Source organism: Falco biarmicus, chromosome 12 (assembly GCF_023638135.1).
Source record: "Falco biarmicus isolate bFalBia1 chromosome 12, bFalBia1.pri, whole genome shotgun sequence".
NCBI lineage: Eukaryota > Metazoa > Chordata > Aves > Falconiformes > Falconidae > Falco > Falco biarmicus.
This window is the reverse complement of record NC_079299.1, coordinates 16,185,997-16,199,925: the sequence shown is the minus strand read 5'-3', so window position 1 is coordinate 16,199,925 and position 13,929 is coordinate 16,185,997. Positions and strand designations below refer to the sequence as shown.

Below are 13,929 nucleotides of genomic sequence, written 5' to 3'. Positions count from 1 at the left end.
ATTTTTTAAATATTGACTTTTTTTTAATAAACTGAGAGGTAAATAAGCATCAGATTACAGACAAAACATAGTGTATGAACACAAGCATACTCCTTTTGAGTAATCATTATGTGTTTAATATAGTTTTGTTCTTACATGATGCAAAAAAATAGTTATTAAAAATTCACATGAAGAATGCCTTATTTTAGGGATGAACATGATAACAAACATGTTGCAAAGAGATAATGGAAACCTTTCAAAAATACATTCTACAATTTATCTTTTTAACTGGTACCCTCACATAAGGTACTGATGAGTTCCAGCAACTATTTTATTAATGTTAGTGTTGTTTAAAGTTCTTATTTATCTATGCTTTGATATTTCAGTAACTAGATATCTCCATTTTTGTTTCTCAGCATGATGTATCACAGACTTTGCTCAAAGCAACTCTGGACAGTGTGGTTGAAGAGTGTGTCAGCTTTGTAGGAGTTGATATTAACATCTGCTCAGAAATACTATTAAGGTGAGTCAAACATTTTCCTATTCCAGTAATTACATGGCTCTGGATCACAGAGTCTCTGTTTAGTCTGCCATCTGACTCAAGCTCAGCTGGAGCAAATGGCTCTTGTGTTAAACTTCCAATTACATGAAAATGACATGTTAAGACAGTATTTCACTGGATCATTAAGAGTCAGTTTTTAAGGGTATGTGTGATTCTCCAGGGTAAAACTATTCTTTGGAGAAAACCAGATATTTAAAAATTTTGAGCCAACACTGCAATTTTAGTAGGACTTCATATAATTAATTTGTATTTTTACACTGAGAAAGGGATTTTCAAATGTACTTTCTGTCTCTTAGAAGGTATTTTTATAGGTACTGCTAAGTGGAACACGTTGTAAAAGTTGGGTGAGGAAAGGAGAAAAGGAAAGATTTAAAAGGAACTGCTTAAAAATTTATCCCTTTTTACTGATTTTTTTTTTAAGTAATTATTTACTTGGAAAATGTTCTGGGTTTTATTTCTCTTGGTTAGAAATTAAAAGGTCATTCTGTTTCCTGAGAGAATTAGAAGAGTTTAGCTGAACAGCCTCTCAGAAGAGCAAAAGTGTTGCTGTCCTCATCTGCAGTGGGAGGAGAAGAAAAAGAATGTCCATAAGCTTGATAGTGACAATTATAGTAGATATCAAAGGAAAAATGTGTTCTTGCTAGCTCTGTCTTTATTTTTTTTAACCCCTTATAATAATTCTTGAAAATGCTTTTCCATATTTTGGAAGAGGCTCTCTTTCAGTTCTTTTTGGTTTTCCACTTTCTCTTCCATGTTCCTTTTCTGTGTATCCAGTCCTTGGTCTGACTCCTGATTTACTTGCCTTCTTTCAGATTTAGATCAGCTATTAGTAAGAAAGCAAGCAGTACCTGTTGGTAAATGAGGCTGACCAGTTTTCATTGCACAAATAAAAGCCCACTTGAGCAAGCGCAGTGGGCGAATGCTATCAGCCTTCTGCAGGTTACACTATATTGTGCAGTTCAGCAGGGGGGTACCAAGCTGAGGTGCTGCAGTGTCGCCACAAAACTGTGAACATGGAGTAACACTGTCCTGTCATGGTTACAGGTGATAACCATGTTGGCTGAGTACTTTGGTCTAATTAACCTGGCCTATGATCATATGCATGTGTTGCATCAAGTTCTGGATCTGACTTGATCCTCAGCAGTTCAGTTCTGCTGTGTAGATGCAGTCTAAGTTTCCCTCAGATGTACAGTGTATGAAACTGTCAGCCTAGCTGGAATATACCATGAGCAGGGCTTTCTGCTTGTGCTTTCTGATGCATCAAATATACTTCTTGACGTGTATTACAAGTGGAAGTGGTGACAGTGCTACAGTAGTTGCATTACTGCTGAGTATTGCACCTGAAAAACTTGAGATCATCAGTGGAAAATTCTGTGAATTCTGTGTCATGTTCCTCTGTCAGTGTAAATAAGCTGGATTTCATAATGTTTCTAAGAAATTTTTGGAGAAAATTCCATTCCTAATGATTAATATTTTGTCTGTGGTTAAAGGTGTGTCTCTCCAATTTAAGTCTGAGGTTTCACCAACTTTGGATTATTTTTTTTAACTTTTGCATGAGGATGAGAATAATGGAAAGACACTTTTTCAATATATGTTTTCCCCCTGATTTTTGACTATTCTTGCCAGGTTTGCTGGTGGTGTTTTTCTAGAAACAGTTTGTGCCATTCCACAAACAGGTCTCTGCTGCCATTGACTTAAAGTAATGGCATCTGATATATAGAGCCAGATGGGTGACATTTCCTTCTCTAGTGCCAGGAGTAACTGCCCACCACAGCTCTTTTTCCTCTGTGATTAACATACTCCATGCACAGAAAGCTGTACTCATGTACACACAGAAAATGTGCAGCAAACCCGCTGCTTCCTGAAGGATCCTGGCTAACTGCCGCTGCACTTCACAGGTAAGTTCTTTGCCAGATCTGAGTTGCCCTCAGAACAAGTCATGCAGCCTGTTCCCAGCTGCTCTTTTATGTCAAGAGCAGCTGAAAGAAAAGGAACAAGCTTTGTGGATCTGTCAGATTGTGTGAGGAAGGCAAGCTGCTCCCAGCCACCCTCCTTCTGGATAGCAGACGTCAGCCCTTCATGTTGGGGCAAGGTGTTGCAGTACCATTGGAAGAGAATAGCTGAAAGGCGGCTGTTCTCACAGGAACAATTTATCTGTCCCGAACCCTTCTCCCACATCATTTCCTGAAGAGGGCAGCTGGGGGCAAGCCATAAGACATGACAAATTGAATTGGCGTTACAGAAAGAGCGAACAGATCATAAATTAAATGTCCCTGGCTTACTAGTTAGGTATGTGCAGAACTGTATTGCTCTACCAAGTTGTGTTGACTTGAGTGGATTCCTTCCATAGAACTAAGAGAAAGGATCCTTTTTCAGATGATGCCTTTGGTCTGGGAGTCTATTTGCAAATTTCTTAGCTGTTTTTAAGTTTTGTAAACCAGATTTTCTACAATAATGTGTATCCTTATAATGGATAGCATTTGTATTAATAACTTTTCAATGGTAATAAATGTATTCGATAAACTTTTCTCTTAGACACATTGCAGGACTGAATGCTAACAGAGCTAAAAATATAATTGAATGGCGAGAGAAGAATGGACCATTTATAAACCGAGAACAGCTGAAGGAAGTTAAAGGTCTGGGTCCCAAATCCTTCCAACAGTGTGCTGGCTTCATCAGGTTCAATCAAGAATATATAAAGACCTTCTGCAGGTAACAGAGATGTTAGCTATCTTGATTAAGCTATCCAAAATAGTGTCAGAAGATATTTTTCTCCTCTTCTGTTTGTTATTCAGGCTTGAGACTTGAGTCCCAGGCCATTGTGCTTTGAAAGACAACATCTTAAGAAACTTCTTGAAGTCATTGGTTGAAGATAGATCTTTCTCTGAATAATACTGGCTAGTAAGCCTAATCCTTTAACTCAGGGGTTTGATAAGTATGTAAGTTTAATTATAAATTCTGCCACTGAATCGGTAGAAGAAAGTTGGCATGCGGTAGTGTCATGATCTGAGATATTAAAACCTTAGTCTTGTTTCAGGTATTATTTAGAGATTTTAAAATTCATTTTAATGTGGTAAAGATTACTCTGCAGGTGATAACAGTAGTAAACTAGAGTGAATTTTCAGAAAGTTTCAAATCCATTACCTGGAGAGAGAGAAAGCTGAATAGCTGCCTGGATCAAACTCTCTGTGTTATACTCCTGTGCCGAGCAAGCGTGATGTGACTGCCCTCTGTCTCAGATATGTGAATCCCATTCCAAAGTCCAGTTTGTCAACAGTGGGTCATCTTTTTCCCTGCCATCTCATTCCCTCTTTCTCTACCAAACCTTTTCCTCTTGCAGCTATTCATTGTGCTCCTCTTGACCTGAAATTCTTCCTCTCCACAACTGAAAGTGCCCTTTCTAGGGCAGTGTCTCTTCTCCTGCCTTTCCCATTTCTCCTTCTAACATAAAGAAAAGAGAAAGGGCACAGTGGTAGCACCATCCCCACCCTTTTGCCACTGACTCTTCTCAAAAAATATTTTCCTGGGAAGCACATGCAATTTTTTAGCCAACCCGATGCTCAGAAGCAATAATGTATTCCCAGTTGCTGCTGGCCAAACAGCACACGCGTAACTTCCAGGCAGGAGGCAGGCCCATTAGGACTGGCGTCCTGCCCGGCTGGAAGGTATACAGCTTGGTTGCCCATCTGGCAGGGCGGCACATGCTGCAGGCCAACTGGTGTGCGCTGTAAGCACCAGAAGACCAAAGATACTGCTTTCAAGGCTGTAGATGATCGATAGGTCTTATATTGTACAGATCTGTTCTAGTGAATGCTGCAATAAGTTCACTGGTGAAATGTTTAAGAACATAGCTTTTTTTTTTTTTTTCCTTGCTGGAGCATGCTTCTGATGTTAGTCAGATTCTATAAAACTTGAGAACACTGTAGAACCTGAGAAATCTGCTATAACTTTGGAGTTTGAGGCCAAAATAAAGCTCTAACACCATCGCCTTCCACAACATTTCTTGTGGGCCCAGGTGGCAAAACCAAACGTTTTTGAAATAGACTTTGAGAAGGTTTCATTTTTGTCCTCTCTAATCATCTTGATGGCTATAGAGTGCTGTGTGAATTAGGTTTTGTGCTTCGTTCTTGAAAGTTAATAACTAGTGGTTATTTAAAAAATTGATAATGGAAAGTTATGTCTGCATTTCTGCTGATGGTCTGCATAGGTAGAGCCCAAAGTGTGAGTGCTAGGTCCAGGTCCTTCAATGTGTCTCTTTTGTCCTGCAAAAGCAGGAACACTTTGTGATTTAGGAAACAAAAACAAACAAAAAGAGGCATTAAAGGAACCTTTGTCAGTAGGAGTCATTTGATGCCTTTACTGTATCCTGGATACTTTTTTACTTAAGGGAAACTTTAAGGGAAGAAGTGTGCCAGTTGTAAATATGCTACACACATGAGGACGGATCTCTTTTTCTGCTGTCTTCTGTAAAGACCTCCTACCAATGTGGGCAATATGTCCATGGATGTCTCTGAGACTTCAGCCTTTTCATCATCCAGCCAATTAAAGAAAGCAAAACCAAAACCAGAGCCCAATCCAAATGCTAACTGAAGCTGATTAGGAGTCAGTAATATATTCAGTAAGTTTTAAGGCAAGCTGTATTAAACATTTTTTGCAAAAGTTTCTTATAAATTCTGAATATTTGTGGTGGTATATCCAACCTTTAGCTTTTTCCTGTTCTAAGCAAGTCTTGGTCTGAGTTACTTTGATTTGAAATTTTTCAGATTTTTACCTAGCCCATGTTTGAGGAGAATTCTTCAGAAATTTAAGTATAGGAAGTCAATACATGTGGTTTAAGGAGTTTCTGAGGTTTAAGCATTCACATATTTTCCTTGGTTTATACATATAGTTGAGATGCCATTTGCTTACCTAAAGATGGTATGAACAGGATATTTTGTTTATAAATTTTTGAGATTTAAAATTATGCAGACTATTAATTGACAGTTAAGTGTGAAAGTATCCTCAAGATTTTTATCAAGTAGGTGTGGTTGTCCCCATTTTACAAACAGAAGTTGCTATCCAGATTGCAAACAATACAATAGGTTGTGTAGCGTTTTCTTTATAATCTTGTCATCGTGAAGAAATTGTTATGAACCACAGAATCCCTTCCCAATGTTTATTTATTTTAAATAAATTATGGCATAAAAGTATAACATATCAATGTGTGCAGTAATTGTATGGTTAAGATTCACCCAGAATGGGTTTTTAAGGGTTTTGTACTTTTTTTTTTTTTTTTTTTTAAGAATGAACATTATATATGAGTCTGATTGCATTTTTCACATGTGGGCACTGGGCTAGGATTTTGTTTGTTAAGAATGACATGTCCATTTTTGATTTCTGACAGTAATAAGAAAACTGAATCTGGAAGTCACACAGTTTTGACTAAAGCAGGTGCACAGGGTAAAAAGAAGAGTAAACCAACAATGTGTGTGTCCCATCAGCCCAATCCTTTGGACCAAACTTGTATTCATCCAGAGTCTTACAGCATTGCAATGAGGTAAGCGGTGGAAAAGCTTTTGAACAATTGATGTTGTAAATTTTTTAAATGAAAGTACTGATTTTTCAGACAGCAGCCTGCTCAGCCTTTTGAGACAGGAATACTTACATTAATTTGATGCTTTCTCCCCTTTCTTCAAGAAAAAGATGTGCTTCAGAAGCTCTTTACAAGTGAGGGTTTTCAATTGGTGTGTTTTGCTTCTTATTTCCATGCAAGTTTTTAAGTTTATTCTTTGTTTGGTTTTCACATTGTTTTTCAGTGAGGAAATCAGTGAATTCTCAAAACTTTGCCAGACTTTCCTCTCATGACAATGTCATCTTCATTTCACCACTTTGCATCTCATTGAAGTCCCTTTTCTCAATTTCCTTCTGTTTGCCACACATCATTTTCAGTTTGGACTTTAGGATCACAAAGTATGGAGACAAATAACTCATTCTAAAAATGTCTAAAAACTGATTTATTTTTTTCTTCTACCTTGCCCCCATAAATTATGTAAAAGGCCATAACTAAAACATGATTTTATTTGTTGTTTTTAATAAAATAATTGAAATGCCATGCACATTTTCAGTCAGTGGTTGTTTAATACCTCTGCATCATTAAGAACTGCTTTTACATTGTTGCTTACGTTCAGCATGTGCCAAACAGACTTTCTGCTTAGTGAATTTTGACCACCATAATTTGTTTGTGTGTTTGAGTGTGCACATAAGTACATGGGCATATGTGAGCATATGTCATTATTATGAGCCTTTAAATTAAATTCTGATATTATGAGATCTAATTACGATGTATATATAAAGTTCCCAAATACACGAACACCATGGTGGTTTTACCAAGTGATCTCTGGCTAAAAGAAGAGAATGGGTTTTGTGTAGGTCAGAAAAAAGTAATTAGGAATCCATGTGTGCCCCTGGTTAAGGGATACTGCAGCCGGTAAATGCTAGTATAAGCTGTGATCTTTGCTATCATCAGCCCTGTTTGAAATTGGGCTCTGTTTGTCCTCTTGAAAAAACGTTATCTCCCACCATAAACCAGCACATATTTATTTTTGGAAGTGAGTTGCGGTGAACAGGTTCTTTTCTTAAAAGGTGCTAGAGCTGATTTCAGTAGTAGCTACATGCTTTAGGATTCTTATGATCTCTGAGAATATTACTCCTGGAGAAGCAGAGTTGTGCTTCCTGCTTTATAAACAAAACCATCTTTAAGCCTCAGATAGATACGCTAAATTTCTTGCGTTCATGAAGCTTGAGTTTCTTATCTAACAAAGTCTTACAGAACCTTGCATTTTTAGGACACCTTCCCTACAGTGTGTGTGCTATTCTGTCTCCAGTGGATACAATTGCATATACAACTTTCTGTGTGTAGGTCTGTGTGCTTTCCTTCTGCTAGGTGTGCAGTGCACTTTTGTTCTCATTCCCTGCCTGCCACAGTTCGCTCTTCTGTGTGTCTAATTCCAGGGCCACTGTGCAGTTGCCTGCTAGAGCCCATGCTCTTCGTGCAGTGTGTGGGTAACTTCAGTTTCTCATCTTCTATGACTATTTCTCCTTTTTTCCTTATGCATCTTCCTTTGTTTCTAGTTCTTTGCCCTGCTCACAGCTGTGGAAAAAAATCAGGTCCTGATCTTAATGACCTTATTTAGGTAGGTGGCTTAGAGGGTAAGGAAGCTTGGTCACCCCTACTGGAGATTATTCAGAATGAGTCAGTGTAAAAGAAAAAAAAATAAGAATTGGTTATTTAAAATTTATGTTGATTTTTCAATATTGTATTTCATTCAATTTAAATATGAAGTATTCAGGATTCGGTTAATAGTACATTTAGCTTTCCAGCCCTTGTACACTAAAAAATAATCAGTAAAAGTATTCACAGTGTTACCAGCTTCACTTAAAGGCTGACGTGGAAAGGTTGCTTCAGGGAGCAAAGTGTAGCCAGTTAATAGTGGAATACTACAGGAATTAATCTACATACAGTACCATCACACAGGTTAGTTAGAAAATAAAGAATTGTGTCTTTTTTTTTTCTTTTTTTTTTTTCCCCAGAGCAGTGCAGATTACTTTTGTATCTGAAGTTGTGAGTGGGATTATTACTGTATAGGGTAGCTCAGCTATTCACATACAGTTGAAATTCTGGAGACAATTTTAGTAGGTATCACAAATCATAGAATTGTGATTTGGAATTTGGCTGGGAACCCTTTTTTTTAAAAAAAAAATAATTAATGAGCACAAGTTTTACATTACAACCAAAAGATAGTGATTTGAGTTACAGGTTTATGCATGATTCAGAGAGGAGGGTGCCACCTATTGCACAGTCAGTACTGCTTGGAAGGTACCTTGCTGTTTCTTAAAATGTTCTCAGGGTCAGACTTGCTGGACTTCCAGAGCTGCAAAGCCCTTGCAGAAGTATGGCATGGCTGCAGGCCAGTGCTACCGATCATGTCGTTTCTCTTTAGCTAATGCAGTTGCTTTTAAGTTTTCAGCTGTGGCATTGTCTGTTCTGTTTCTCACCACTTTGCCTGTCTAGATTGAATTTTCAGGTGAAGTATTTGGATCCAAGTGTGTGTTGTAGGTGCTGTACCTTACAGGGGGTTTTGTGCAAAAGAATATCAGTTTATATCAATACAAATATAAAAATTCAGCAGTATCTGCTAATGGAACACCAAAACTAGTAAGTGTAGTCTGCCTCTGCAATTAACTGAATCACTTTTCTATTTTCTTTGGGCTTTTTCTCTGTTGTATTCTTATATTTTTGAGTAACTGTACACATAGTTTGATGTGGAGGGGAAAAAAAAAGTCTCAAAGTGCTTTCTGTGCTTTCTGTGAAGGTACTTTGTTCAACAATATTTTTCTTTTTCTTGCAATCAAAAGATAGTTTCCTTGAAAGCTTGTTAAATACAAAGGTGATAACTTTTATGATATAGATTGTATTGACGTACACTAGCTTGATATCACCAAATGGTGCAGGGAAGGGGGGGGGGGCAAATAAGTCTCATGTGTTTTCATGGTAAATAGCTGTTTGAAGAAAAGAAAATACAGGTCTGCAGCAGACTGACAAAAGCCAAGAAGTGTAGTGTTAAAAATTGACACTGGTGACATAAGGGCTAAATATAAACCAGACATCTTCCCCTCAAGCAACTAATGCTATAATTTAGCAATGATTATATATTTAAAATGACTTTTCAAAAAACAAGCGCATGAGCTGTTAAGCTTCCTGGAACTTATGGAAACAGCTTTCCAAACCAATTTGCTGCCTAAATATGAATCAAGAAAAAATTCTACTCGGAATTCAGGCTGCGTCAAGGATTCAGTCCAAAGTATATCAGGCCTGTTGAAGACTTTTGCTGACTTTGATAGGCAGGCAGGGGACTGGGCTTGTCATTCTCTTTTGCTAAGCCTATGTTCATGAGAAAGCTTGTGAGAGCCTGAAGATCAAATCATGCTCATGTTGTTAATTTGAGCTGTCTTACTGAAATCAACCAACATCCAAAGGACTTGTTAATATGTTAGAACTAAGCTAGGTTTAAAACCTAACTGATAGTTCTTATAATTTAAATAATGTGCATGAGAAAAATTGAGACTGTTATAAGTGGGTTAGAATTAGTATTTAATAATAGATTTTTAAACAAAACACATTTTAAAGGAGTTCTGTTGCTTTGCTGCTATCAAAGTTTTTCTTTCTTCTTTTTCTGTGCTTACACAGAACTTTGTCAGGGACCATGTCAAGCACACGGGTGGATCTGTGTTACCAAAGGGCAAAACTGTTGTCTTAAAGAAGATGGATAGATTTAATTCAAAGCATCAAAATACTGTATTACATACCTCTTACCACAGAAATTAAAATGAATGGAATAGATGCTGCATAAATGAGTCATAAAGGCTTCCTCATGCAATGTCTACCACATCTTGCCATGAGAAAGTAATTTCTGAAAATTTTATTGGATTAAAAGTTTTCATGGGAAATTACATTTATTTTTAAACAAAATAAGCTGGTGAATTTTATCCACTGCTTCTATCCAAATTACCGCAAAGCAGCAGTCCACATTACAGATTTATGACATACAAAATTATCAGTTTTGAAAACAATGTTTTTGAGGGATAGAAGTTCACCAAAATTTGAAACCACTAATTTTCTGAACTATTTTGTAGCTTGAAAGGCCAATCCATTTTAAAAAAATTAAAAAAATGGTTAAAAGAATTGCTCCCAAGTGGTGACTTTGGTTGCCAAGCTTTAGGCTGGAGCCAATTTTTATGGCTGAATTAGAAACCCCTGAAAAATAGGGGTTTTATAATGGAAACACTGATGTAATCTTTACTACAGTGGCACAAGTGGTGCTGCTATGATTGATTTATGACATTTAAACATCTTAACTTAAAATCTGTACGATTTCTGTAAAAGTATTGGTAAACATCCTACTGGTGATTTAACACACTTTGCAGATGACCAGAACATTTCTGTTCATGGTTTCCATACTGTCAAAACTTGGCTTTGTCATGTGCAGTGACCAAGCTTGTGAACACCTCTGAATATATGAATCAGAATTTCCTAAAAGTTAAATAAATTTAAAAAAAAAAAAAAAGACAACTTTGTAGGCAGTGTATTTTACTGCAAAGCAGAGCTGTGTTTTAAGTTTCTGAAAAGTCTATATGTGAAAACCAGTTTATAGTGGCAGAATCTTCTACGTACAATTAATACAACATGTAGAGCATATCCAGTTTCTTGGTACATAATGTAAAAGAACTGGTAAAAAAACCAAGGAAACATTTAGGAAGCCCCAAGAAGTTAAACCAGGTTATGCTTATAAATCAAAATGCTGGAAAGAGAACAATATTTTTGCTTTGTTGTATCAGTCTGCTGGATGCAGTTGGTTTCATATGACTGAATCTTAACATTTACTGACTTTTATTTAAATAAATCATAAAAATGCTTTTTGCAAAAGGTTGGTACTCAGAATGTGTGTTTGCTGCTCACAGATTGTAGCATCTGGCAGACAGGTTGCATTTCGGTCTGGTTTAGAAATATTTTACTGATATTTATAACAGATCTTAAGTTGTGATTTAGCAAATGGCAGGTGACGATCTTCCTTGGCTAATTGCTCAGGTTTATGACCTTGCCTGGTAGAGGATAGTACTACTCACTGCGGTTGGTTAGGCCTTTAAGAGAAGTTTTTGACGTACGAGCAGACTGACCTGCAGTGAAGATCCATTTCTTGCCCTTTGCTGTGTATTGATAACGCTGCTTGATAAGCCCAGGAAGACTTCCAAACCCCAAGAGGAATCAGCAAAGCATTCGTTCATGCGCTTAGTCTTCACCAAAGTAAAACATTTAGATTTGATGCACATTTCAGCAAAGCATTTATGTTGATAACATTTTATATTCCATCATAGCTGGGTCAATCATTTTTCAAATATCTCTGGTGTTTCTGCTGCTCTGTACGTGGGGGGATGTAGCAGCTGATCCATAGTATCTTAGTTGCTATGCTGAAAAGCTGCACTTGCTAGCTTTGAAGGCAAGTACTGACACATAAGAAAATGCAGAAGGAAAACTGTTAATTAGGGAGACGCCGCCGAAAGCAAGTGGTCTTTCTCTCCTGCCCTTTATGCAATTTCATGCTTGTCCTTTGATAGCCTTTCCAGCTCTCTGCTGGGCTGCCTTGCTTCTGTTCAGGTCTCTTAGTTGTCACTGAGCAACTGAGGCAATGCTTAAGGGGAATAGTAATCAGGAAGGAAATGGTTACTTGATACGGTGTTTGAACCATTAAAAGATTGTTGTTCTATTTAATAATGCAGTCTACATGTGAGTGTTTTACAGAGGACAGTTCTTATTGTGGTAGGATACCCTTCCTTAAATTCACTACAAAATCATCAGAGGCATCTCTTGTCCACTTCAGTAAGACTGTGCTTGCATGCACACACACGTGTGTGTGTATATGTGTTCAAGCTATTTATTGGGCAAAATAAGACTTTTTACTAAATTCTTCCGTTTCTTTTTAAAAAGCCTAAAACCAGTGCATCTCAGTAAATTAATGAATCTTTATGATAATTTCCATAGGCAATGGGTAGCCCTAATTAAGGAGAACACTTGCAGAATCAGGGTTGTTAAGCCTAATACTTAATAGTTTATATTCATCGCTTTAGAAGAATGGTTCTTTCACAGGTCTGACTATTAGTAGCTGGATTTTCAAGGACACGTTTTTGAAAGTTATCTTGTCACTAAGTAGAAGAGCAGGAAAGGCTTTCACTGCTAATTGCTATCCAATAAAGACATTTTTAAACTTTTATGTGAGGCAAAATATATATTAACATGAATGATTAGAAGAACTTAGAAATAACAAAGAATTATCCTCCAGTTACACTAGAAATACTAGACCCGTAGTTCAAGTGGTATTGTTTAATTTGTTGAAATTTTTGAAACTTACATAACTTCCTACTGGTTGCATTTAAAAAAAAAAAAAAAGGAATTTAAAAAAATGAACTTTCTTTATAGAATGATCTCCTTTAACTGTAGTACTGATTCATTGTGGATAATTAATCATGTTTCACTATTTTGTATCTTGGGTTACGCTTCAGTTATGTGATATATCAGTAGTCAAGAGAACAGCTAACAACAGCATGCCTAATGGTATGGTAGCAAAGTGGCTATGATGCCGTGTAACCATGTCTGAATTTCTTTTTGCATTTAGAAACTCATTGATTCTTAGTTTATGACATTTTGAACATATAAACCTATCTGAGTGCTTTCTGGTCTTCTGCATGTAGTCACATAATCTATAATATTAATAATTTATCCATTAGAGGAAAAACATACTGGGAAAATATCCTTATCTGGCTAAACCACGTAAGTAGTTTTAAATATATTTGAAACTTTAACTTTCTGTCTCCAGCAACTAATTACAGAGAGTAATGCACAAATGTTTGCTGTGTAATCTGCATCAGCAGTTGAAAATTGAGGATCTCTATCACTGGTGGGAACAAGAACAGTCAAAACCTGCATTATACAAATAATGCTTTTGCATTTTCAAAACATTACTAAAATATAAATGTCTACATAATTTAAGTTTGCTACTGTCATGAATTTACATTTTACCTAACAAAGCGCGTGCTAATGCGAAGTTGTTTTGTTTTCAGAGTGATTATGTTGCATTACCATTAATTCATGTGTGCACTGTGACAAGATGTAATGGCGTATCATGTTGCTTTAATGCAATGAATCCAGTACTCCCAGCTCTTAAGTCGTGTTGCTGGAAATGATTACATAAAACAGAAATGACTGTGACTAAAACCCTTGCAAATCTTTAGAACTCCTGCACGTTATAAGAAGCTTTTTGGGAGGTTTAATGTAACTTCTTAAAAATTTACTGAAGGCTTCCTTTGGTAATATCTTTACTCTTTTCTTAATGTTTTTTGCATTCCACTGAAATTTGCATTATCTCTTAAACATTGCAAGGGCTGTGCTATAATTTTGTGCAGATGTGTATGTTAAGTGAACATGATGTGCTTATTTGTTACATTTATGCTACTTTTCTTTCTTTATCTGAGTAAGATGGATGAAATTATGTATTAAATAAAAACATCAGTGATTTAGCCATGACCATTCTCTGCAGGTCCTGTAAGACTGCAAAGATTGCTTTTAGAACTGAAGTGGTTGCTGAGGTTTCTGAGCAGCCTCTAAATCTCAAAACCGTAAAACTGAAAGTCTCTAAACCAGCTAAATTTCACTCTGTTCTGACTCTCCGAAGACTCTGGCAGCTTTTATCTGAGTTGTTGTGCCTTGAACAGAAGGTTTGTCAGTCACTCAGCGTTGGAGAAAGTAAGGATAGTATATCTTCTGAGAATGACCTCACTTCAGAAAAAACATCTTTCCC

General features: G+C 36.8%; 1 protein-coding gene across 4 annotated transcripts in view; it reads left to right on the top strand.

The window, feature by feature from the left end:
• The window catches only part of SRBD1 (S1 RNA binding domain 1), a 128,462-nt gene that overhangs the window by 108,098 nt on the left and 6,435 nt on the right, over positions 1-13,929 (top strand). For all 4 annotated transcript variants that reach the window (XM_056357356.1, XM_056357355.1, XM_056357352.1 and 1 more), the window contains 3 exons: positions 396-502; positions 3,077-3,253; positions 5,925-6,077. In XM_056357356.1, the coding sequence (XP_056213331.1) occupies positions 396-502; positions 3,077-3,253; positions 5,925-6,077 (437 nt within the window). The remainder of the gene's footprint in view (positions 1-395; positions 503-3,076; positions 3,254-5,924; positions 6,078-13,929) is intronic.